We start from the raw sequence: 26,614 nt of genomic DNA, 5'->3' as shown, positions 1-26,614 counted from the left end.
GGCCCCCATCCGGCGCCTATTTGCCCTCATGGCCCCCCTGTTTGCCATTTTGAGAAACTAAACGTGTTGGATTGTATTATGTTTTTACTACCGTTTATGAAATGCAAAAGCAAACCACGGACAAGAAAGTAAGAGCTTTCTAGTATACAATCAATGAGAATCGCTTGGGACTGTCTGACGAATTACAGATAAGTTGCGAATCGCAACTTGCGACAAATGCGACAAAACAATTTTCTTTCTGAGTAGTGGGTAAGAATCTGATATGTCATTTCAACGCTGCATTCAAAAGCGGGCTTTCCCTCCGGCAAAAACCCGAACTTCGATAGAACTTCAAGAATTCGATATCAACGCTTTTACCCGGGATGATTTTTGTCACGGTGGTTTTAGAGTTTAGATGGACCAATGACATGTTATTATATGTCATTGGATGGACTTAATGATTCATTGCTAATTACATACGAGCAATGCAAGTATTGGGGAAATTCTCTGTCATCTCGATTTACTTTGATAAAGCCAAAGTGACTGTCGTTCCATTTCGTATTTTGGGCGTTAGGAATTTACAAATGGGTTTTTCCGTCTATATTACGATAGTACAATACATATTAACCTATTCAGGCAATTTAACTGAGGTGAACGCTTCAACAGAGAATTTATTATAAAAAGAGAGTATGCTAACGAAGTCTTTTAGGATCAATTATTAGCCTTTTGTCGTGGCCTTCTCGAACTGCTTCGTGGCCCCCTGGTTGATAACCACTGGTATAGGGAGAGTTTTTCTGGGATCAAGGGTCGGGGAAACTGATTTGCGTTGTCCAACCTTTGACCCCTGAAATATTCTTCTTTTTGACAAATAAAAATAAAAATATTCTTCCTGCAATATGCAATCGCAAATGATGCCTATTTTGAGGATAGTGAACTGGCGTAGGTGTAACGACAGGCACCAAAAAATAGACAGGCAGTAGAAGAAGAATGTGGTAACGCCATGGTATGCATCGATGAATATGGTCATAGGCCTACTTTGACGGTATTTTCTATCAAACTATGTGCCATGTTTTTTATATTATTACAATTTATTAAGTTTTAAAAAATCTTAATTGCTTATTACCATTGCCTAAATTTATTTTTATTCCTGTCATTAGCATATGTGTGTGTGTTTGCCAGTGTCTGGTATTGGTATTTATGTGCCGATTGATTTTGATTACTAGTGGTATATTACAGTATTACTGTATTAAGGTAGCACACAACCTGAAATTTAAAAAAAGTTAGAATTTCAATTGCCAGATTGCTGAATTGAGTCTGTGAGTTTATTTTCACTTGCAGACTTGTGCTACAGTTCAAACTGTTACGGTAATGTTTTAGTGTTGTCATTATAACTAAGGATAGGATTTACATATTTATCCCGGGGACAGGAAAGGTAATAAGACGGCTTAATCATGTGGCGAATTACGGCCTCTTGTCCAGTTGCCAGTCCATGTCGGGTGTGGAATTAGTATATAGAGTAATTTAAAAAAGCAAAATCGTGAATATACTACTACTTTTGTATTTAATTGAAAATACCCTGAGCATTGGATTTTATTCGTTACCAAATAGGACAATGAAAAATAAGAATTTTAACAAATTACTTTTTGCTTTGAGTGTGTGCACGCTCTTTATCGTGAGAGCATGGTTCGATTTGTACGGCACTAATAATAATTATTACAGTATTATTATAAGCGAACTAGATAGTAAAATTGTAAAGCACAAAAAAGGTGCAATACCGCCGTTCTCGCATTCTGAATATGCAAGCTGGGATTACCGTGTTTGATGTCTGCCCGCTTTTGCGGGTTCTTGAGAAAACGCAAGTATAATCAAACGAGAGAGATTTCATTGCGAGAGAAAACGCTCGTCACTGATTAATATTTAGAAATCCGAAATGCAAAAATTGACGCACGGCGTCGAAGAGGGGGAAGCCGAATCTGGTATCGATTCCTTTTGGATTCGAATCTTCCGGATTCAGTATTCTATATTGCCCATCTCTAGCTAAACCGCAGAGCCATTTACTTCATGATAATGGTAAAACATGTGAGCTAAAAGCCTTTCATTATCTCATTCATCTATTTCTTATAATCTCAACATTTTATTTCAGTTTGTTCGTGAGGTTATCTATGATATCGAAGGCTAAGACGGTCATTTTCTTGCCTGTCATGCCAATATTGGTTTTTCCACGAGATAATTTTAATTTTTGAACACAAAGAATTGAGGTATGAATAAATTGGTCGCAACCAATGAATACCTTAGTTTCCGTAATGCAGTTCCATTGAAAAGAGTGATTGTAGATGAAGGGGATTCAAAAGTTTGGAGCTTATATGATGCTGGACCAAAGACTGTAAAATGCCCAATTATTTGTCTCCCACCAGCGGCTGGAAAAGCTGATGTTTTTTACCGGCAAGTGTTGGGTCTTTCCGGCATGGGGTATAGAACAATAGCATTGGATTATCCAGTTTACTGGACCGTTGAAGAATTTTGCGTTGGCCTACGAAAAATTATTGATCATCTTCACTTGGATCAGATACATATATTTGGTTGCTCGCTGGGTGCTTATCTTGGTCTTAAGTTTGCTGAAAGAATGCGTAATACGCCATATATTGCTTCAATAGTTTTATGCAATGGCTTTACAGATACTTCTGTGTTCAAATACACGAGAGCATCATCAGCTTTTTGGCTCATACCTGGTTTTCTTTTGAAACGACTGGTAATGGGCAGTTTCACTCGAGATGTTACGGATGCCCCTCAAGCGGATGCAACAGATTTCGTTGTTGAGTGTCTTGAAAATCTCACTCAACAAGAAATTGCATCACGTCTCGTACTTCATTGTAACGGGGATTATGTTAGAAAGCCACATTCCTTACAACACATTGCTGTTACGTTAATGGATGTTTTTGATGAAAGTGCCTTGTCACAAAGTGTTAAGGATGACATGTACAAATGCTTTCCAAATGCAAAGCGGGCTCACTTAAAGACAGGTGGTAATTTTCCATATTTAAGCAGATCTTCTGAAGTTAATTTGCATCTAAGAATTCACCTAAAGTCTTTCGAAGGAACTAAAGCTTCAGCTCGAGAAGCACCAAGCCCCCATGATGCGACCAATTTATCACCTTCTATGCAAGCTGTTCCATCAGATGAAATTTTTCAGGAGGAAAATAGCGAAAATGATGATACGAAGCCAAAGACGTTATTAGATTTGTCAAAGTTAAATAAAGATTCAGATGATGAAATGTCCATGAATGAACCTCCGACAATTGAAGTTGATGATAATGAACCGATCGATTTTCCTATCTAAAATGTCCATTTATTTTATTCTTGCTATCAACTGTGCAATAACGAATAGTGGCCAGACTAGAGCATAGTCTACCAGTTATAAATTGTTTGAATCTTCATGTTATAGAATAGATCATGCCAACTGCTGCCATTGGGCATGTATGTTACTATGATAAAAAATATGTTTTTTTTGCTTCTGCTTATCAAGAAAAAAACAAGCTGAAACTATTCCTGATCCTTGAATATGTTACTCAGAGTGCTTATTAATGTGGATGTAGGTTCTGCTTATTTGTTGCCATAAACTCATTTACTTTCATGGAGTGGTGGTCATGTCAACCTTATCATATACAGATCAAGTGTTACAAAAACTGAAAACAATATCGCCGCAGTAAAATCAAGTTACCGTAGCTATTGTCACATTTTGAGGTTTTTGAGAAAAACACCATTTTGTAATAGTTTGCTTCTAACAGCCAGGACATTACTACCTAAAATAAAGTTGATACAGATAGCTTTGAAAAAAGATGTCCTTCTTCAATAAGGAGAGAAGTCCCTGTCACATAAACTGCAGTACTTTGGTTTTACTGTGGCGATATGACGAAATTGTTAGTTTTATTTGTGTAATATGCATTTCAGAGGTATATTTTGTAGTTATGTATTGTCTATCGACCCTATAGCTTTGTACCTACTGCATTATATCATTATAAATGAAGTTTTTTTGTCTTTTGCTGATATGTTCCTCTTATATCTTTATATGCATTGTTTGATTATTGCCTTTTTATCACTGGTGCTGTAAAAATTGATGTCAAGTGTCGCTCACCACTTGAGGGAGATAAATATTGTTTAAAAAGGGAATCTATGTGTATACTTATTTTTGGAGTCGATCAAAAAACCCATGACCGCCTACGGCGCATAGTAGTATATATGAAAACCAAGTATTAGACCACAAAATGTAATAAATATTTACGTAAAGTTTTGCAATTTCATATCAATAAAGTTATTTCACATTTCTGTCAATGTGTGAATATTCATTACATATATTGCTTGATTTCATTTCACATTTTCAGTTTTTGCCAAGAAATTACAGCCTGTAAAATTGTGTGATTTTTTTTTCAGGTGTTACTTTATATTTTATTCAATCGATGGTGTTTCGAATAAATCCAGCTGGTGATTGTACTGTGAAATTTGTTTTAAAAGATTCAACTTTGGCACTATGAATTGGAAACTCCCGTATTTATTCAGGAATCCGTTGGATTTTATAAACACAAACAAAAAACCACCAGAACAGGTCAATGGTGAACTTTTAGATGACGAAGAGGATGATTTAGGAATAAAACTCGTACAACACAAAGGAACTGTACCATTTCGAAGAGTTGAAAGCTCTGTACACACATTTGTTAATGTAGCATTACCAGCCGATTTGGACAGGCTTCACAGACATCAATGCAATATTAGAAAATGGAGAAAGTCAAAAGAATTTTGGAAATTACAAGAAGAATATATAAATTCTGGCAGAACGGTACAACAACTGACTAGAAATATTAATGAAATGGAATTACTTAGGGCTAGAGTTATTGAAGAAGATTTACCTATTTTTGACCAACATCTGGATTTGGCAAAAGAAAAAGCGAAAGCATCTATAAATGAATTTTTAGAAATACATGATGAAGGATTAAAAAGTGACGGATCAATTGTAGGTTCCTTGGATCAACGAAGCAATAAAGATAATCCAGAAACTGTTGGTAACAGACTATTACAGTCTTCTGTTTCAGGTACATCTATTTCAAGTCATACAGTTGGAGATCATTTTGTATCAAATTACCACGGCTCTAGTGAAAATATATCCAATATGCCTGAAGAAAAAAACATACATGAGGATGCATTTGTGCAGTTGCGTGGTAATAGACTTGTCATAGAGTCAAGTTGTTCTAGCAGAGGGGACTTAAATGAATATGGGGCGTACGAAAAACAAGATGATGACACATCTTCTGCAGAAGAAGCAGATGAATCAAATTTCCAAATCTTAGAATTGGATAGTCGGCAGGAGGAAGCAAATGTTGAGGAATGGTGGGATAAATTACGAAAAGACATTGTGGATTTAAACACAGTAATGAACGATTTTTCTTCCCTTGTTCATGATCAGGGTAAGATGGTGGATGACATATCAAGTAATATTGAAGACGCTGAAACTAATATAAACGAAGGGAAATCACAATTAAGAAAAGCAACAATACTAAAAGCTGCCATGTTTCCAATTTTAGGTGCTGTCGTTGGTGGTGCTGTAGGAGGTCCAATTGGGATGGTCGCAGGATTTAAGCTTGGGAGTGTCACGACAGGCCTAGCAGCAGCTGGTGTCACTGGAACTATAATTGGTTACCAAGGGGGTAAAGCTCTCAAAAAGAGGCAAGATGCTAATAGTTTTGAAATGAAAGAGATAAAACAAAAACACGAAGAAACTGACAATGTTATTGATGATGATACTACAACATAGCAGTACATATTTCACAATTTGAAATTTTATTCGTTCCGTTGAATACATGACTATGTTACCATATTTCAACTATACTTTCAAATTGTTTCTGTATGATTAATCAGTATTTATTTGAATTGAAATTTAAAAACATGACAATTGTATCAAATTTAGAGTTTTGAAGTTTCCACCAAGTGACACATACCAAATATGTTTTCGATTCAACCAACTGCTTGGTAATCTTCTGCACTTATATATACCTATTTTCCTCCATCGTTGGCTTTCTTATTTTTATAGTCTCTCCCCTGCTTTGATTGCTTTGTGTTAATTAGGACTGGCACCTCCATGCTTTAAAAAGGATGTTATATTTGTTAAATAAATTCTGATCTCAATCATACTAGAAAATTTCAAATACGTTGTTAACAAATTATTCATTAAAATTTTGAAAATCGGTTAAAATTTGGATTGAACTTTTATTTAAGTTAGAAATACTCTGTGGTCATTTGTGTAACAATCAGTTATCACTTGCTCATGAATTCTTTTATTTGTTGAATTTTGTTATGCCTTCTCTAGTATTATTTATGTTTAAATTTTGTTTTAGAATAGAATATGTTTCTTTCCATAGGTGATGGTATCTAGATTATAAAATGCCTGTTGTAAAAATAAAGCATATTGTCTCGTTCAGTAGCGAAGAAACTGTAAGTACTTAAATTCAAAATTTTTGCTTTTTGGGGTTAAAGTGAAAGATTTCTTTCTCGTTTTATTTGTCAATTAGTGGTGACCATAGATTTACGTAAAATAAAATTTGAAATTAGTGCTATGAAAAACTTTTTTTTTGATTAAATTATCACTGGGAAAATAACATTTTTTTATTGAAATCATGTTTATGCCGTTTCAATATAACAAAGGTATAATATAAAGTTTTTAGAACTTCAGTTTTCGATTGAGTTTCTATGAAATTATTCACTTGTCATTAACCTGCAATGTGGCAGTAGCTCCTCATGCATATAATGCAAAGATGCTCCAGCAAGAGTGAAGATTTCATCAAACGAAACTATAGAAACATATTTGTCTGATTGTGCACCATGACTTTTGAATCATTTGTAAACTTCAGATATGGAATACAAAATTATGCCTTACTGCGTGGGAAAAATGCATTACTACTCCGTGTCTTACACAATTGATTTTATAAATAAGACATTTTTCTTGACCCTGGGTTATAGCCTGATATCAGTGTGTTTATTTTCCAACATTTCATTATTAAATTTATTATACAACAGCCACATAAAGCTGACAACCTTCTCAATGAAGACTCATCACGGAAATGGAAATGTGCTGCAGGTGAGAAACAGGCGTGCATTGTTTTCCAACTTGAAAAATCAACTCAGTTATCAAGCATTGATATAGCAAACGAAGGATCGGCTTTTATTGAAGTTTTGGTTGGAAGATCGAGCAATGACAATGTGCAATATCAGGCAAGTGGAATTGTGCCAAGTAGTAGGTTTAATATGTGCATTAAATATCAGTGTTTTGGTTTGAAATGGCATAGGACCCAGATCCAGAACTTAAATTTTCCAACTCTAGCTGGGTTCCGGCTCCTAAGCCATTGAGGGTTTTTTGGTATGATGAATCACTATCATAAAATACCAGCTTAATAAATGCAGACAAATTTTCAAATTCAAATTTTAAATATGCCTTTTAACTTGAAACTTTAGATTTATTTTTAGAAATTAAATTTATGAAAAATTTTAAGCTGCAAAAGATTTTCTTATAAAGTATTAAGAAATTATGAATGTGAAAAAATAATTGAATGGTTCGAAGCTAAATCCATTGAAATTTCTGGTGGCTTCGGTTCCCTCTTGATAAGTTCTTAAGTTTCCTCTCAATAACTATTTACTTAATTTCAGGTTATTCTTGTCGCATCCTCATTCATGAGTCCCCAAGAAAGCAGACAAGGTTCACCACCCAATAGAGTCAGAATCTTTAACAAAGACAAACTTACATCAGACATTGCATCACAAAAATGGGACCTGGTTAAAGTTGTTTGTACCCAGCCATTTAATAAGGTTCATCATTCAGGGTTTTATTATTCTGTAAATCATTTTAGAATTAACAATGCATAAAAAACATTTGGTGTATTGGACTTGGAATGAAAACTCGATTTCTGTAATTCATGAATTAATCAGACATATTTGATACTTTGGTGCAATCATATTGGCCTGCTCACCAAGTTCTTGTTGAATATAAAATGTCAAGGGATCATCCTTTTTGCATCTGTTCTTCATTTATAAAACATTGGTGTATTTAAAAACCTTATAATATAATACATTAATAAATAAAATCAGTAATTCTCAATAAGAAACTAATTTTTTCATATCTATTTGCTGGGGTTATGCAAGACTATCTTTCTTGGCTCAATGACTTTGTGCTTGTGGATCCTTATACGGTATAATGCAAGGATACTGTAGCAAGAATAAAGATAATTATTCTATGTAGTTTATGAATGTTTCTGGCTGCTGCATCCTTGCACAAAAATATTTTGTTTTATATAACAGTGCGACTCTCAAATTACCTGGGTCTAGCTTTGATTTTTCAATTCCCATTGTTAAGCAGCAATCATGAATGCTTTTTGCAGAAGTTCCTGATGGAGCCTAAGCGTTAACTTGAACAAAAATATTTTGTTTTATATAACAGTGCGACTCTCAAATTACTTGGGTCTAGCTTTGATTTTTCAATTCCCATTGTTAAGCAGCAATCATGAATGCTTTTTGCAGAAGTTCCTGATGGAGCCTAAGCGTTCTATATAATGTTTCCCTATTTTATATTCTTTGTTTTACATTATTTTTACAGAGATCAACATATGGTTTATCTTTCATTAAATTTCATACCACAGATGATGATATTGAACAAAAGGAACCAGAGGTTCCTGTCAAGGTATTTCAACATGGTTTTAATTTAAGTCGGTGCGATTGAAGAATTTATTTGTGGTTTTGCTGTATTGACGTTTGGACATGGGCAAATTATTTTTCCTTGTATGAAATTAGTAAGCCTGTGATATACAGGGAGACACAAAAAAGGAAACCGATAAATTTCGTGATCAATTCTATGAAGAAGAAAAAAATTATTTTACCCTTGAACTTCTGTTTGTGTATGGTTGTACCGAAAAGTTTCAGTAATCTAGGACGTTTTGCACAAAACTTATGTTCTCTCTAGAATATTTTCCAATTCAAATAACTTGTATATTGGGTCACCCAGTACTAGTCAGAATTGTTTCATAATATAATGACTAGTGTTGTGATTTTTGTTGGCGTTTTCTGTAAGTTTATAGAATATTTATTTTCAGCAAAAAACTAATGATGGTCGAAAAACATTCGGCAGTTTTAAAATTAAAGAAGAAACTGATGATTCCCAATCTATTCCACCTGGAATGTCAATGAAGATGTACCAAATGGCAAAGAAAGAAAATTTAAATACAAGTTGGTATCCATGGTGATCAATATACTCACCCTCTTTGATGAAAACGATACAATATTTTGCCTCGATGTTTCGAATATCTTTACAAACAACACACGATTCATCAGGTCAATGAATGGATGACAAATTTTTTGAAATTCAAAGTGGTTTGAAAACTAGACAAGTTAAACGGGAATCTACTAAACAAACTAAAAATACACTTTTAAATTATAGTGATAGTCAAAGCCAAATGATTTACTATTATGTATTACTAAAATAATATTGTCCTGATGAATCTTGTTTGTATAGAGAGAGAGAGAGATTTATTTTTCGTCAACTAGAAGAAAAAAAATGGAACAATAGCAACAAGAAAAATATATACAATAACATGTAGAGTTTTTCGGTATAAACTGGGAGGAGCGATACGACCGTCAGAGTCAGCTCCCCCCATATTCACTATTTTAATTATGCATATAAGAATTCTCAGGTTAGTATATGGTGTAAAAGGGAATGGATAAGGTTGTCTGGGTTTTCTGGTTTTCATTTGAAATATCAACTAAATGTACCATTGATTTGCTTAACATTGGATGGGCATACTGATTACTGAAAGTTACTGATTACTGGACGGACAGCTCTGGTGGCTATATATAAGCTGGGATAATTAGTGACTTTAATTTAATCAATTAATGTCTTGAAATTTTTTAAAATTGAATAAAATGTTTTCAGTACTAGTCAGTACTAAACCAGAGATAGTGAGTTATGGATATACATGGACATGGAACTTAAACTAGTCTAAAATTTATATTATTAATGCGCTGATATATTAACACCAAGTATGACCAAATCAATATTCGTTGCCAAATCATTTCAATACTACATTCCAAATTTAATCTTTCCTTTGTGTCTGCGTGTCGAATATTGTCTACAAAGTTTAAGAAGGAAGCAATATGTACGATTTAAATTCTTATTATCTCAACTATCACTTGACTCTAATTTCACACGATGTTACATGTGTTTTATTTTGAAATAACCATATTTAGGTATGGAACAAAAGCGTGATATCAACACTGTTGGCCAAGCTAAAAAAGAAGTAGAAAGAGATTCATCTAGCTCTAGGGTATGTTATGCTCACTATATTTCAATAGTGAATTTTGCAAAATTGATTTTGTCAATAGAATAGAATGTATATATATTTCTGTCAGTCCACATATATTTTAGAAGTTACATGGTGATGCAAAAACAAAAATTTACCAAGCAGCTGTGCATGTTTAATCTGTTGCAGGCAAACCCACACACCAATCAAATGGAGCAACTACAGTGACTACCCATTTTTGTTGAGAACTTGTGGATATATAATTTATCAAGTGATTGGGTTGGGTTACTTAAAAATCCCCACAAATTTACATTTTCACATTGCTCAATGAATATTCATTGTGGTTTATTATTATATAGCGAAGATCAGGGTCACCAGACAGAAAAGAAGTTGAACAGAAGCGAAGGAAAGTTGATCAACCTCGGTCAACATCAAACTCAGCTAAAGCAACTCCTATCAAATTTGGTATGGAATTAAATAACACCTAAATGCCTTCAATGCCTAGTGTCCTATTCTGATATTATTGAAAATTATTACCAAATGCACAGAATGTAGAAATAACATATTCAAACGTGAGAATGAAACCAGAAGTGAATGTTGTGAATTACATTTAAGATCTGAATTAGTCTCAGTGAATGTCTCATTGTTTTTAATTTTTGCAATGTCGCAGATGCATTAAAGCAGAAGACAAGCAATACTCCCAAAGCAACCAAAACTTCATCTTCAAATCAGGTTACAAGTCAATCCCGAACACCTGCAAACAGTCGCCAAAAAAATAGTGAGTTTGTGGAATTTAAATTGATGATAATTAGGTCATTTTAACAATTTTTAAAATGTGTGATATTGAGGATTCAATTTGACGAACATTTGTTAGTTAAGCCTTAGCCTCCATTAAGCCTTATGGGCGACTGTATCATGATTCGTCTCAGTTGTACAGTCCTAAAAGCCTAAGAAAAAATTGAAAACTGAAAAGCAAAACTTATTTTTGTTGTGTGTGGTGTCTTGTCCGAGGCAGCGGCAAAGGCCATTGTATAGCAGAAAGAAATGACTGGAAGCATCAATCGCCCATCAACAGTCCAAACTAATTTATGTCTGAAGTTGGGCAATTCAATACACTGTTGGCAATGTTATGTATTGCCAACCCAATTGACTGTATTGTTATTCTCAATTTGTTGATGATCAAATGAACCCTTATTCAGACTTGCTTGCTGACAAACATTCTTAAATTCAAACAGGGCATTAGGTACACATAAATAATATTGTAACGTTTGTTTATATTTCAATTTGTGGGTTCAGTGGCTCATTAATAAGTTTGTATATCATATTTCGCAGCTTCTCAAGCATCCACATCCAAAAAGCGAAAGAAAAAACCATATAATGAGATCCTAAGTGGGGTTGTTTTCGTCATAAGTGGATTCCAGAATCCATTAAGGAGTGAACTGAGGGACAAAGCTCTAGGAATGGGAGCTCAGTACAGAAGAGACTGGACACAAGATTCCACCCATCTTATGTGAGTTGCTCTCATTGGTGGAGCTCAGTTCATTCCTTTCAATCATTGATATGACAATATTGAAATAGATTGCTATGTTTACAACATTATTGAATACTTATTCTGATTTTCATTATTTGTAGAAAATGTATAGATCGTATTTAGAATTCAGCGTTCAATTGTTTTATTCAAATTTGTTGATTTGATTTAGATGTGCTTTTCCAAATACACCAAAATATCGGCAGGTCAGTTTATCAGGAGGAAAAATAGTAAGGAAGGAATGGATCAATGATTGTGCTGGTAGAAAGGAATTAGTATCTTGGAGAAATTACAACATGGGTTCTGATCCATCTGACTCTTCATCAGAAGATGAGGTAAACTGGAACATACAATTTTATTTCGTTAATTCAACAAGCAAATGAACTAAAAAGTTATTAGGTTTATAATATTTCAGGCATTACTGAAATATTTTAATTATTCAAAGTGTTATTTGTGTATATGGTACATCAATATACCTGCCTCTGTTCTACATTCATATATGTTAATTAGTTGTTTCATTTTCTTATGCACATTTGCACTACAGGGTAAAGATGAATCAGTTTCCAACAAAATTGCACAACAAGATGATTCAGATGGTGAGCAATTACGGTAGTTATTGGAATAACCTCATGCTATACTGTCACCAATTTTACATCTAGCATCTGATGCAATGGGTGATTGAAGACTGGTGCTATAATCTCTTTATTAAGTAAACAACATGTGATAAAAGTCAATTTTTTCTTTATATTTATATAACGATATATCTGATGTTATCTAACTACATTGAATCAAAATATTGAATTTTGGTTTGTCATCAAAGTGCTAAATCATGTCAAAGCATAATTTTGAATATCACCTTCCTATATACTAAGCAATATGCCAAATTTCTTTATCAGATGTGAAGGAAGAAGAAGATCCATATGGAGTTTCTACTGATGAAGAAGCAGGTGATACAGAAGATGAAATTGAAAAGTTAGTAAATCTAGCCTCTGTCACCTCTGATTTTCTTGTCTTGTTCTTTCATCATCATCTTGCAGTCAATAAAATAGAGCCAAGTTTAACTATTCAAATGACCACTGATGTTATCAAAATTGCAAAATAACTTGAGCTTTAATTGTGGTGACACCCCCTGCCCTGTTCAATAACCTCTCCTTTCAACTATGTTGTTGTCATTACCTTGTTTTAAAATTTTATCCATTAGTTCTTCCGTCGAAGGTGATAAATGATCGACATTGCATTGTTATTTCAGAGTTAAGGCTCGTCAAAAAGATCCAGTAAAGGTTGAAAATGATGCAAATGATGAAGACCCATATAATGCTAGCACAGATGAAGAACCAGAAACAAATAGTCATGCAGGTAACATAATTTTCATATTTTAGTATAAACAATGTTCTATATTGGGCTGATAGAGTTTCTTTCTCCGTATAGGAGGTCGGCGTTTATAACCTCAAAATTTATAGCTGGTTTTCTACTATTTTATAGAAAACGGTTTACCAGAATTGCCTGATTATTTTCATGACAAGACATTTATGATGTATGGAAAATTTGCTTCAAAAACTGGAAGGTTAACAAGGAGACATATTGTTGCCTGTGGAGGGTGAGTAACTGATTGCAAGTTTAAAAGATTTATTTTGATAACCCTGTATCCAAGTGGTATTCAGCTAGTCCTGTTCATTTTCTTTCCAGTTTTTCTATTAGTATTTTACACCTCCACTCAATTGAAACTAGGGTCTATACGAGCATCTGCTGATACACGCCGAGTCATTATAAGTTTGAAATGTTTTGAGCTTATCAGGGGCGCCATTCGCCAAACTTCTTTATCGTTTAACGTGTTAGTAAAGCACCCACTTTCTCGTAAAATGCAAAAATGGTATTCTCGAAGTATCGTTAATATGCGAGAGAATTTTTAGCGTGCCAAAACAGACGTCTCGTTAAGTGCCTTCTCTCATTTTACAGAGTATCTACATAATAATTAAACGGTGTAACTAAGACGGGATACATGTTCAATACCTTACTGGCCTTAGACAAGTATGGCGACATGCACCCCAACAAATTCTGTTGTGTTAGCATACAAAAATTGGTATCGAAAATTTATAAAGGCCCAACTTTGGTAAGAGTGACTGTAGTCTAGTGGCTGTGGACCCACTTATATATGCCAACTAACAGCGTACCAACATCAAATATGGGATTACATATTCATCTATTTTGTTGTCTGTTACAGAAGTAGTTTGGCTGCAAAATGTAAAACAGAGATCATTGCAAAATAGGCTTATCCGCGCCGGGCTGCTGTGAGTGATAGGTTGAGTGATCATACAGTGGTTTTTGTTCAACGATGACCGTGCGTAAGATTTCGAGAGAACTGGCGTGACTGTTCGTAAAGTTTTTACGAGATGTTTCGTGAATCGCACTTAACGAGATTCCGTAACTACGTTTTTGAGAGACAAGGTTACGTGCTCATAAATGCATCTTTTTACAAAGTTTGGAGAATGGGGGCCCTGGTTTGGTATAATCCATCTAAATTTCCACACCCTGGTTAACATGTTTGCTGTATAAACAGATCTTCACCGAGCACAGAGTATTTATATCTAATGTGGCAGTAATCAATTTTATATGAATGTTATTTTTATATTTTGATGTAATCCTAATAATAAACCTAATAGTTTTATACTCTTACAATACAGCAAAATCACAGAGTACATGAATGAAGATGTTGAATATATTATTACTGAGCAACCTTGGGATGATAACTTTGATCAGGCTCTTACTGAAAATGCCGGATTGGTTTTTGTCAGGCCGGGGTGGTTGTTTCAGTGTGGAGCCCAACAAAGGATAATTTCCTATCAACCTTATGCTGTGACACCATCTTGATTTTTTTTTATGTTGCAATAAAATTTTATATCCCGGAATAATATCACTTCATTTATCAGATCAGTTAGTACTGTATAGATGATTTAGAGTTTCTACAAAGTGGAGTGCTGTATATTCTCATTGGCATTTCATTTCCGCTGAATGAACAGCAGACGTTGCTTCATTATGATAAGAATGTGCCACGATCAAGTTCAAGTAATTTTTCAGTCTTGTTGGCAAGAAGCTTCAAGGCAGTGCTCAGCTGTGCATATGAGTTAGGGTTAGACGCTGTGAAGCGAATAAAGACAGTATGGGCATCCCCATGTTGTATATGACGATACGAAGTGACTTAATCCACAGCATTGTAGAGTTTGGTGATTCTCGTGCCCGTACGCATTCAGACTAGTTCCAATCTCACGCTTTGACATAAACCGAATTCGCATGAAATTACGTCTTACATAATTACATCATTGTGTTGAGAATGAGCTACAACCCGTGGCTTCCGATGGGGAACCCCCCAAAATTCTTTGTTGTAAAACGAGAAGAATGGTACGTGTTGTCAAAGTTCCAGAATTTTCTATGGACAGGCTTGAATATATTTTCCCATGCACCTGTATTTCGTTAAGGTTAGCGTTATTTCTCCAGTTGATTGTTTAGCTGCGTGTTTTGATTATTTGTACTGGTAGTTCTTTATTGAACTAGTGAATTTCGTATCAGTTGTTTGAAAATACCTTAGACTGGTGGCGAAAAGTGCTCGTACAGACAGTCTGTCAGTAGGGTACCTACGGTACCGGTATACACTAACACGGTTGAAATTTTACTGCAGTCTACACAGTCGTGATATCTCAGTGCAGCAGTATGAGAACTGCTGGATAGTCTGATAACCATTATCGTGTTGAAGTTTAGCATAAAATTTACAATTAATTGTTATTACCGGTACCGTACTGTATTAATTAATCGCTTCTAAAGTCTGAAAGTAGTTCAATTACTGAATAATTTTTAGACATTGCTTGTCAGTTATTTTTTTACTACAGTCAGTAGACTACTACATTTAGTTACTAATTTTATGCGTTACCGGTATGGTATTAAAATATTGATGCCAACCTTCAGAAGATTATTTTATATTATTCACTTCAAATAGAGACTTTAGGTAGCAGATCGGAGATATCAAATTATAAAATACAAGACTGAAGATCACAGTCATGTAAGATGAAAGCAAACAACGGTACTTTATTTACAAATTTTTGAGTCTAACGACAGAACGAGGTACACGCAGCAAATGCCTAAAAACGTCAAACAAAATTCGGATGTGAAAATAAATGCTATTGCTGCTTAAATAACATAACACCGAACAAACTTCATTATTTTTTCAAATAAAAGTTGCTATACCCTGTTTGGCATGGAATATACCTGCTTAGTTGAAAATTGAGTGGACTTTATTTTAACTAAATGGGTCTGTTAAGAATTTCATTCCGCGGCATAGAGATATTTTAAAAAAACATATAAACGTCACATCACATTTCTGTTTGGCGTTATTTAAGCAGCTTCGGCTATTTTCACATCACATTTTTATTTGGTGTTATTTTAATAAAGGTTTATGGTAATAAATTAACTAGACCCAAATATCCAACCACCTTAAAGATCGAAGCAACATGTGATATGAAAATATATGTAGCCTACTTGTCACGGTTTCTTTTCATCACTAAACCAATTACTACTCCAGACCAGTACTCAGGTCATCGCGAACCAATGACACCTCGCCTTGCCCATTCAGATTCAGATATTTATTTTCGTTATGCAAAACCAATGTACGATATGAAATACATAAAAAGTACATAACAAATTATAAAAAAAGTAATCGGCTTGTTGCAGTAGACGAGGGGTCGCGAAAGACTCAAAAAGTCATCCGGTCAACGACACCTTGTGGCTGCATTGAAGCAGCAAATATAGCAACCGAACAACTCAATATTAAACATTTACTAAATTCGACACAATCGTATATAAAAACAAAATGACAACAAAAAGAATACCAAATTAACTGCAAATGCCACAACGGCTATGGAATATTACCCGAACATTCACTTAATTAGACTCATCATACAAAAAAGAACAACAAAGTTCCAAAATAAAATACAGGATGCCATGATAACTATGGGATATTAGACATTTACATTAAAGTCAATTATACAGAGTAAAAACAACATGAAATTCGAAATAAACTGTGAGATGCCACAATGATTATGACATATTAGATGGCTCTACAGCGACATCTGTAAACAGGATATGCTTCAATGTCAATGGAAAACTGCACTGCGACTATTACATGTTTATCTGAATGGTTTCACAGCGTTATACTTATCTGTGGCAGTGCAAATAGATTGGATATTTTTTATGTTATTTTAACTTTAAGCAAAGCCATTTTACACCCTTTACTTACCCAATGTTTTGAAAAAGACCCTGAAGACTGAAAACATGCCTTAGAAAAGCAAATCTTCTGTGGGGAATCTTTCAGGCATTGACAGTGTTTTTATAATTTTAAGTATTTTACTGCTTGACAACAACACATACATTCACAAACTGGATACTTATTGTAATGAACTGAATTATTTATTGTTTTGCTAAAGTATGAGATTTGAAAAGCTGACTCATATGGCTTACACCAGGGGTCTCCAACTCAAAACATGTCGCTGGCCACTTTGAAATTTATTCACCACGCGGGCCCGCAAGCTAATAAATTAGGTACGAAAGAGGGTATCTGAATGTAATGTGTTGAAATTACACTTGAACCTTACAGCAAATGTGACATGAAACATATTCATTTACTTGTGCTGGATATTTGGTCTCAATGTTTGGCCTTATTTTGCGTTGGTTTGCTAGTCTTAAGACAACATGACAATGCTCGTCCGTTAGTCGTGTGCGTAGGACAGACTTGCTAACTTTCATAGTTGAAAAAAAAAACTGCTCCCAAATATAAGAAATGTCAAACATCACAGGTATGGGATGTGAATGTGATGTGCAATATGCTTTGCAAACCTTTTTTCGGCGCAATGGACTGAACCAAAATCGTTTATTTCGTCACAATGAACATGCGAAATGAAATTGTTGCATTTATAGTTGAATTATAACAATGGAATAAAACATGAACATGGATAACAGGGGGAAATTTTAGCTTCACTTTATACAGTTTGTCGGACTGGACTCTTGATGATAAATGACATGATAAAACTTACTAATAGTGACATTAGTTTTTTGTAGAAAAATCCAAACCACGACGCGGGCCGCAAAAAAATGCTTGACGGGCCACATGCGGCCCGCTGGCCGCGTGTTGGAGACCCCCGCCTTACACCCTAAAGTTCTTACGTCAATGTTTTCCAGTATTTATTTAGAAGCATGACCAATGCATGCTAAACGATAACACTCATGCTACACCGTATTCCCATGTGTATTTTATTTAGTTGGCAGTTTTCTGTTTTATGAGTAATGTCCGAATGTAAGCTTTCTACTATAATAGTATAATATACAAATGGAAAGTATGATTGTAAATAAAACTATCTAATTTAATTCTTTGTTACTAAATTCTTTTTTGCCAGTGACATTACTAGGATGACATTTTTACAGCATTTATTGGAATGAGATTGTATCCTTTCTTTTAAAGATGTTAACAGTTATCACAAACTGAAATCTTGTTAATTCAGTTTACAACTATTCTGTTTTACAAATATTTAGACGATTTTAATGTACACTCGTTGTTTTTAAGTAAAACGAACCGCATTTTCGAAGTAAATGTATAAATACATTTGTTATCTATGTGTTTATCTACAAAAAATTGTAGTCTTTAGTTTGATTAAAAATGTGTCTAATATAGGATGAAATACTGTTTGTAAAATTGTGACTTCAGTCTTCAGTCTATATAAACAGTATTCCTGACGTTATTGAGATTTTTAACTGTTGATCCACAGACCGGTGACAGTCTGACTGCTATTAGTTTTGAATGCTGGGTTTTGCTTATCACACTCAAATCTACTTTACATTTCATCGTTGACTGACATTTATAGGAAAATAATATTAATAGCACAATATTGGGTACTCCTGTAGTGTGTGTACTAGGTTAGGGTTAGGCCATAATTTTATTCAGGTTTCCCTCACTTTAGTTTTATTACGAGTTCGGGAACTGTGTGTGTTAGCCAAGTGAATATACCCCCTGCCCATAGGTTTCTGTTCCTTTACACAACTTGATGTAAAGTGGGCGATCAATATTAGTTACCTCCATGTTGTTACACACACTCCTGGAGCGTCCAACATAGTATAGTTGAAACCGAATGAACTAGAAATCTTTTTTCTTCACATGCCAAGAAGCAATCCTTTTTTTCCAAATTATTTCTCAATATCCTATTATTTTCAGTTAATAAACTAAAAAAATTACTTAGGGTATATTGAAGTATATTGCACATTCATTAACAATGGGAGATTATTATAAAATATTGGGAGTATCAAGAAAAGCAACTGATTCTGAAATAAAGAAAGCGTAAGTACCTTTTATATCTTTGTCTTGTCTATTTTTCATAAAGTTATATAAAGATATACTTATTAGAAGTATTCGTAGCAAATTAGCATTTTTGAATCCTGCTGTAAATGAATCCGTGTCACATTCAATATTCCAAAAATTGACCGAATTCAATCCTGACCAAATTGTCCTGTGTTTGTATTAGTTTCAAAATTCAAATGATATAATGAGAAACAAAATTGTGGCAAATGCATTATTCTTTCCCATTCATGTTAGTGTAAAATATGATCGGAATATTTAGTTTTATTTAGTCCACTTCCTTATTTAAAAGGTTCAAATTTTTATAAAACACTTTTATTATTTTTTCATTATGTCCTTTGTTCCAAACAAAGCTCTGCACAAGCAGCCACTGCTCGAGAGCTGGTACAGTTAGAATCTTTTCCAGGGTCAAGTGGTGGGCATGGGATGTAAACCCAAGATTTAACCTACGATGTCATAAGTCTAACACTTTACCCACTAGGCCACTGTGCATTCATAATGTAGATTTTTGTTCAATGTTACATACAAAAAAGTTGACTTATTCACATTAACAGTTCATTGAAACTCCACTACTTTGCTCGATGCTCATGTTATTATTGTAATTTACCTTATTTCAGATATAGGAAACTAGCTTTACAATGGCATCCTGATAAAAATCCAGACAACAAAGAAAACGCAGAAGCTAAATTTAAAGAAATTGGAGAAGCATACGATGTTTTATCTGATAGTATGTTGCTTTATTCATTTAGTTTCAGCTTCTTGCAATACATAATGAATTGTTTTAATAAAGATCAGAATTATTATTTCTCAGATATTTTTTGAGAATATTTGGAATTTTTTATTTTCTAAAGGAAAATTAAAGAAATTAAAGAGCATGATCTCTGAACAAAGTTACTTGCTACCATTTAAACGCTATGAGATACTGATAAGGGGGAATAATGTAGAATTGCATGTTAGTAAATATCATTGGCACAATTCTTCAAAAGCAATTCATGTTAATACAATCTGGAAAAAGCTATGGGGTGGGGGCATAAAAGTTTTTTATCTGAAGTCATATGTATAGTCGTAAAGCCAAGTTGCAATGATTTGTGTGAGAACCACAGCTCATTGAGTGACTTTAAGTGGGTTTAAAGTGTAACATTGAGAACAATGATTATTGTGTGCGAAATTGTCAATGCCCAAACAAAACAGAATAAATTTTCATTTAGTCTTCCATGGATAATAGCGTAAACACGTATTAATGGACAATCCATTTTTTATGTAAAACAGTTAATTTATATATGGATTTCTGATATAACTCTCATGCATCTCCATTAAGTGCAGTATTGATTCTATAGTTAAGAGATCATTAGGAAAGACTAAAATCAATACATTCGTGAATAACTAGGTCTAGCAATAATCTTGGGATCATTCAGGATTAGTAGCCTAATCAAGTTGGGTCTACCTATTATGATTATAGACTCTTGAATATCAGTACTTTTAATTTTGCTTATCAATGATATGCCACAATATTATGTTCAAAATCTCGTGAGACTAAAAAATTTATGATAATAATTCGTAAATATTAATTTTGATTAAAGTGTAATAAAGTTAAAAATATGGATGGTTCAATTGTATAAATTATTAATATTAAAAAAAAATTTCACATAATACATGACTGTATTCTGTAGAAAAATAGTTAGTCAGTGACGTGAATCAAAATTTTAAGAACAGGTTCTCTTTTAATCAAACTCGGAAACAACGGGTTCTCACATTTAAAAAAAAACAAGTCAAACTCATAGCTCTATAACAATACAAGAACATGATATGACCAACTTGACCGTTTCACATTTATTAGTATATGCCATTATGGAAGCTACATTAACATGACACTCTTTACATAAAACCAATACATAACTTTCAAAATGCCAAATAAACTGCTTGTCATCAACTGATTTTGTAATAATTTCATGTGTATTAATATTTCTTATATCAGAGGAAAAACGGGAAGTATATGATCGCTACGGTAAAGAAGGATTACAAGGAGGTGGTGGAGGGGGAGGTGGATTTGATTTTGGTTCTAATGTTCATCATCATTTTACATTCCGATCGCCAGACGAAATTTTCAGGGAATTTTTCGGAGGTCAAGATCCATTTGCAGCTTTTGGTAAGTCTTATTTTGTATTAAATTTTCTTCAAGTTGGTGGGTCAAAACCAACCCTGTTTATATATAGATTTTCCATTTCACAAAGAAGATTGGATAATTCAGTTTATGTAATGTATTTATTGTTTTGTAATGTTATATCATACTTTATTAATATTTTTTTTTTTAGATCTCGGCGGTTTTCCAGGATTTTCTAATCGACAGTCTCATAATGACTTTTTTGGAGGGTTTGGATCAGGGTTTGGGGGATTTTCGGGATTTCCTGAATTCTCAGCACTTGATAATGGACGTGGAGGGTATGCATAAATCAAATAATCAAAAATGATTTATTTCAATTTAAATTTGTGTTTGTTACCCTGTTCTACTGGGGATCTGTTGCATCATGCCAAGCCTGTGTTCATGTATGATAAGGCATAATTGGTGTTTGTATTCTTATACATGACTATAATTTCTCCACACAGTTATAACTCATTGTACGTAGGTCATTAATTTCTAATAAGTTATTACTTATCGGTAAGTATGTTGATAGGTATTTGTCTGTTTGTCTATTAGATGCACGCGATATTTTACAAAAGCGAGATTGAATCTGCTCCAGATTTTGCATGTGCATTCATCATATGTCGGACCAGAAGCCTGTTTTGGGGGATCCCCTAACTTTCGATCGATAAGTCTTCGGTCTCTGACCAATATTCTCGTTATTAAATATTGACGAATGAGTTGAATTGCATAATTGCTGTTTACTATAGTGTTAAATATCAAGTATAAATGAACCGCAACCGGTGTAATGCAAGAGAATGTAAGTTGCCGACGTTTTGTTTGCTTTACACTGGTGGTTGTGCTTTTTCATGAATATACTCAGTGGCAATCATATGCTATAATGTTTATAGTCTGGTGCTGAGTTTATAGTGTTTTTAAAATTGTTCTTTTTATCTTAAAATTTATTTTTTTTGCTCTAGATTCGCTTCTTTTTCATCATTTTCATCGGGTCCCGGAACACATGCCAACGTAAGATCAGTTACTAAATCAACAAGGATAGTTAATGGAAAAAAAGTTGAAACCACAAAGTAGGATATTAATATTTTTTTGATTATTCTCTTCGTAATTTATATGGTCATGCAAAGATAAAATCCCCAGGATCATTTTATCTAATTAGGATAGAAAGTATATTTCTTATATTTATCATGTCACTTAGATCTTACATGACCAATATTTGCCTTTTCATTCTATTACTATCATTAGAAAATAATAATGGCTAACAGAATTATGTTATATGTATTCGAAATTTTTTAAATTTGATGTGACGAATTTTCAATCTCTGTTCGATGTTCAAACACTAGCTAAGACAATAAAAACTGCCTAAAATAATAATACTGAATATAATTGCAGCCACAATCACATTGCAATGTTGTTCGTAATCATTGTCATAAATTAGTTTGAATAAGCTTGGATAGCAATTTTTTTGTTGAACAGTTGCAGTATAGGCTACTTCAAATGAGGTATGCCATGGCATTTTAATACTCAATTAATAATTTGTGAAGAGAATAAAAAATGTAAATACGTATTCTATCATCATTAAATTCAATAGTACTCATACTTCCCAGATTTTTTTTTTAAAGAATTTGCAAGATAATCTTGAAAATATCTAATAATAATATGACACTGAATAAATTTTTTCAGGACCAAAGAAAACGGTCAAGAAAGAGTTGAAGTTAGAGAAAATGGAAAACTGACATCAGTAGTTGTTGATGGTACGGAGAAAATTGACTCTATTGCATATCATTGAACACTAGCACATCTGTTTTCTGCGATTGCATCATATTTTACCCAAATATTTTTGATATATATTAAGAAGCATATGACGTGGTAAAATTGCGGCTATCTTCTGCAATTATTTTGTTTTTATTTTTGGTGTTTGTTAAAGCAAAGGCACTAGATATGTGTTGAGATGTAATCCCACTTGGTTGCATTATCCATCATTGGTTGATCAATGATATCATTGATCTATAACCTTTGAGGAATAAATAAGTTAATGCACAAATTGATAGGGACCAAAGTACTTATATTGCATATATTCATTCAAAATCCTCTTCATACCAAATTCATCATTTATATCCATTTGTGTATAAACAAGATGGCTATTGGGATAGGATAGGATTTACATATTTATCCCGGGGGAGAGGGAAGCCGATAAGACGGCTTATCCATATGGCGAACCATGGCCTCTCGTCCGGTTACCATTCCAAGTCGGGTTTGGGATTAGATTTACTGTATTGTTTGTTTTCGGAAGCATGGACTTGGTGGTGGAGGAAGCCGTAACCGACCAGCGGTTACGTGAACCACCCAACGACGGCGAGGAGTCCAGCAATCCTCTCGCACATAACCATCCCTGTATGGGATTCGAACCTGCGAACCCACGCAGAGTAGTTAGAGGTGCGGTGGCGAGCGTATTCCTAACGCTTAGCCCGTTGAGCCACACCGCCGCGCGCGGGATTGCATGAATTATTTCCTCGCATTTCCATAGCTTTTTGCACATTTTACTCGAGTTACTGGCTTGAGTGCAATTTATTTAAAGACTTTGGATATATTTTTTAAAGGGTTGGATGTAGTCATTTTGATCAATAAATTGATTGGACTAAAGTCATGGATAACTTATGGCTTTAATAATGGTATATCTTTGTGCATGACTTACAACTTGACTAACATTGAATTTGTCCAACCAAGTCAATTGCTCTTCACGCAAGAATTAGCATTTGTGACCTGGTGATCATCTTGTTTTCCCTACCGCTGTGATCTTAGGCTTTTTTAGTTTTTGATATTAATTAACTTATACCAACTTGACGTTTATGACAATAGTTTTTGATTATAAACTTTTTCACACCATTATTTTTGTAGCATTATTACGTTTTATTAAAACATATTTCTACATTGTATGACAATGGTTCTTGTTCTTCTGTTTATCTCAATTTAATTAGATTTCTTGTCCAGAAACAAAAAAAAATTTACAGTTCTTTTATGTAATTGACAGTTACTTAATCAGTTAACTAATATATCGGGCACGCATTGAAACAATGAGTAAACAAAGTAAGACATTGCAAGCATGTGCGAATGAAGTTACACAAATTGTATATTTGCATGCTCAATTTTTTCTTACTAAATTGAAAATTACTGCCTACGAATTATTTTGTATTGTTGAAATTAAATATATACGAATATACCTTATAAATGAGCATTTGCGACAGGATGCTTTTGAGAAACCATTAATTTAGTGCTAAAAGGTGAAGCATTTTGTAGCATGTAGATTTATGAGATGCCTCGCATGCAGAGTGTTATTGAAGCCTCACTGGTAAATATAAGTTTTATATATCAATTGCGAACCCAACAAATTAGCTTTTTAACAACAAAGTTCTAACTTTGTAATTTTACAGGTGTTTCTGATGATTATGAATTGGCTTTGGGTATGAGTCGAGACCAAGCTGCCATTGACACTGGTTCAAGTTCTCGCCATAGGTCTTCCCATCATCATCGCTGGTCGCCCGCAGGTCACTCACGTCATCACCATGGACATGGACGCAGTAATCGTTATGGTAGATCAAGGACAAGTCCAAATGTTTATTATGATGGTGCGTATACTGGTAGTAGTTTCAAGTGTTTCTAGATTTGCTGAACTCTCATTATTTAGACACATGGTCTCGTAACTGGAATATAATGGTTCACTGTAACTTATTTTTTTTAAAGCGAAAAGCCAGTTATAATAGAGGGTTATATTATTTTGTCAAAAAATTTCTTTAATCCAAGATTGGCAGCTGGCACATTGTGTTAAGAGGTAGGAGTATCAAATATGCTTATACATCGAACCTCTGATTACCCTGCGTGGATTTGCAGGTTACAATTCTGTGGTTGCTAATTATGTGTGAGAGGTTCGCTGGACTCTTTGCTGTTGTATGGCGATTCATGTACCTGCTGATTGGTTACAGCTTCCTCTATCAGACCATGCACCTGAAACAAATAACTATAGGAGACCTGGTTTGCCATATGATTATCTTATCACCTCTCCTCCCCAGGGTGAATAAGAAAATACTGTCTTACGTAATTCAGAAGTCTCCTAATCCTGCCACCTTTATTTATTCTCTCACCATATTCAGATTCCAGCGAGGATGAAGATGTAAGAATAGCAAAGGAAAGAAGTCTTGCTGATCAAGAACAAAAGCATAGAAAGAGACCTGGTTCAAAAGTATAGCTACTACAGTCTCAGCACTCTAAGGTCTTCAAAACTGATTATGTTGTATAGAAACAAATATTTTTTTCTTTATTATCTTGCTGTTGTACAGCTTTTTTGTAGTTTCTTTCTGTTGTTATTCAATATTTTACTAATAACAAATGGGTAACGACGTATTTGCCGACATAATGTCTCTCCAAATGGTAACTTCTACAACGGTGGATGTAAAAACTTGAATGATTTCATTTTTATCACTTTCTGTTTGTATGTTTATTGTCCTATCTTTCTTATGCTAACTTGAGTTTAGCTTATGGTTGTGGGTTTTTTGTGAACTTGTGAAAGAAAAATGGTCTGTCTGTATTATAGAGTGTTATGTTGGGTCTCTCGAGAATTGCGGGTTCAGAATTTTGACAATATTTAATTCAACTTGAATTGTACAAAGTTCATTTAATCACTAAATGCTGATATATAAAATTACTGACAAATATCGCGTTATGCACGCAAATTTATGGCAGATCAGGACACCATTGAGCATTCATTAAGAGCGTGTGTCGACCTTGGACTAAATAAACAGACTCTGGTTGTGTAATCTCTCCGAAATAAGTGATCTTTGGGCCTGCAAATGAGCGTGAGAAATCTGTTCATTTGGCGGTATTTGAAAAGTCTTGGTTCAAATTATACCCATTTAATAGTTCAGTGTCATTTATCGACGTCCAGGTTTTACACTTGAATTGTAATTTTTTGGGGAACCCATACGTTGTAAAAAATCATTTAATGTAATAGGAAACCGGTCTGTCCTTCGTAAAGCCGACTGTCACAACTTGGCACCAATAATTATTAGCACCTTGATACTGAAAAACTCTAAATGATATATAAGTTAGTATGTACTTTCACACCCATATTCTGAATATGTCGGTTGAGAATGAAGCGTTTCATGAATTGACCATCTCTAGATTTAAATCTTGTTAATGTTTAATACCTGCATCTGCAGCTTTTCTAGACCCTTTCATGCCTTTTCGTTGCTGTGCAG

General features: G+C 34.1%; 4 protein-coding genes across 4 annotated transcripts; all 4 read left to right on the top strand.

Annotated features, from left to right (window-relative positions):
• Positions 1–2,102: 2,102 nt before the first annotated feature.
• Positions 2,103–4,407, top strand: LOC120325449 (maspardin-like). The gene has a single exon (XM_039391560.2). It carries the CDS (start codon positions 2,240–2,242, stop codon positions 3,314–3,316), a length of 1,077 nt encoding a protein of 358 aa, XP_039247494.2. The 5' UTR covers positions 2,103–2,239; the 3' UTR covers positions 3,317–4,407.
• Positions 4,408–4,491: 84 nt separating this feature from the next.
• Positions 4,492–6,186, top strand: LOC120325448 (syntaxin-17-like). Its single transcript, XM_039391559.2, has one exon. The coding sequence runs from the start codon at positions 4,505–4,507 to the stop codon at positions 5,780–5,782; it is 1,278 nt and encodes a 425-aa protein (XP_039247493.2). The 5' UTR covers positions 4,492–4,504; the 3' UTR covers positions 5,783–6,186.
• Positions 6,187–6,338: 152 nt separating this feature from the next.
• LOC120340888 (DNA repair protein XRCC1-like) lies at positions 6,339–14,761 on the top strand. Its single transcript, XM_078109666.1, has 15 exons — positions 6,339–6,459; positions 7,042–7,236; positions 7,669–7,827; positions 8,612–8,695; positions 9,105–9,237; positions 10,255–10,331; positions 10,667–10,772; positions 10,978–11,085; positions 11,640–11,817; positions 12,008–12,170; positions 12,380–12,431; positions 12,732–12,807; positions 13,085–13,191; positions 13,318–13,432; positions 14,517–14,761. Exons 1-15 carry the CDS (start codon positions 6,409–6,411, stop codon positions 14,701–14,703), a joined length of 1,791 nt encoding a protein of 596 aa, XP_077965792.1. The 5' UTR covers positions 6,339–6,408; the 3' UTR covers positions 14,704–14,761.
• Positions 14,762–19,055: 4,294 nt separating this feature from the next.
• On the top strand, positions 19,056–25,944 carry LOC120325450 (dnaJ homolog subfamily B member 6-like). The gene is made up of 8 exons (XM_039391561.2): positions 19,056–19,207; positions 19,843–19,952; positions 21,201–21,371; positions 21,538–21,664; positions 22,325–22,432; positions 23,046–23,116; positions 24,794–24,988; positions 25,511–25,944. The coding sequence occupies exons 1-8, from the start codon at positions 19,143–19,145 to the stop codon at positions 25,603–25,605; spliced, it is 942 nt and encodes a 313-aa protein (XP_039247495.2). The 5' UTR covers positions 19,056–19,142; the 3' UTR covers positions 25,606–25,944.
• The last annotated feature ends 670 nt before the right edge of the window (positions 25,945–26,614 follow it).

The sequence above is a fragment of the Styela clava genome, chromosome 1 (genome assembly GCF_964204865.1).
Source record: "Styela clava chromosome 1, kaStyClav1.hap1.2, whole genome shotgun sequence".
In the NCBI taxonomy this organism is placed as follows: Eukaryota; Metazoa; Chordata; class Ascidiacea; order Stolidobranchia; family Styelidae; genus Styela; species Styela clava.
The sequence above is the reverse complement of the archived record's forward strand: the minus strand, read 5'-3'. Positions and strand labels throughout refer to the sequence as shown.

Coding starts and splice junctions, on each gene's coding strand:
- LOC120325449 (XM_039391560.2), top strand. CDS start 2,240: ATGAATAAATTGGTCGCAACCAATGAATACCTTAGTTTCCGTAATGCA.
- LOC120340888 (XM_078109666.1), top strand. CDS start 6,409: ATGCCTGTTGTAAAAATAAAGCATATTGTCTCGTTCAGTAGCGAAGAA. Junction 7,237..7,668: donor ATGACAATGTGCAATATCAG/GCAAGTGGAATT, acceptor ACTTAATTTCAG/GTTATTCTTGTCGCATCCTC. Junction 10,773..10,977: donor AGCAACTCCTATCAAATTTG/GTATGGAATTAA, acceptor GCAATGTCGCAG/ATGCATTAAAGCAGAAGACA.
- LOC120325450 (XM_039391561.2), top strand. CDS start 19,143: ATGGGAGATTATTATAAAATATTGGGAGTATCAAGAAAAGCAACTGAT. Junction 19,953..21,200: donor ATACGATGTTTTATCTGATA/GTATGTTGCTTT, acceptor TTCTTATATCAG/AGGAAAAACGGGAAGTATAT. Junction 23,117..24,793: donor GACATCAGTAGTTGTTGATG/GTACGGAGAAAA, acceptor GTAATTTTACAG/GTGTTTCTGATGATTATGAA.
- LOC120325448 (XM_039391559.2), top strand. CDS start 4,505: ATGAATTGGAAACTCCCGTATTTATTCAGGAATCCGTTGGATTTTATA.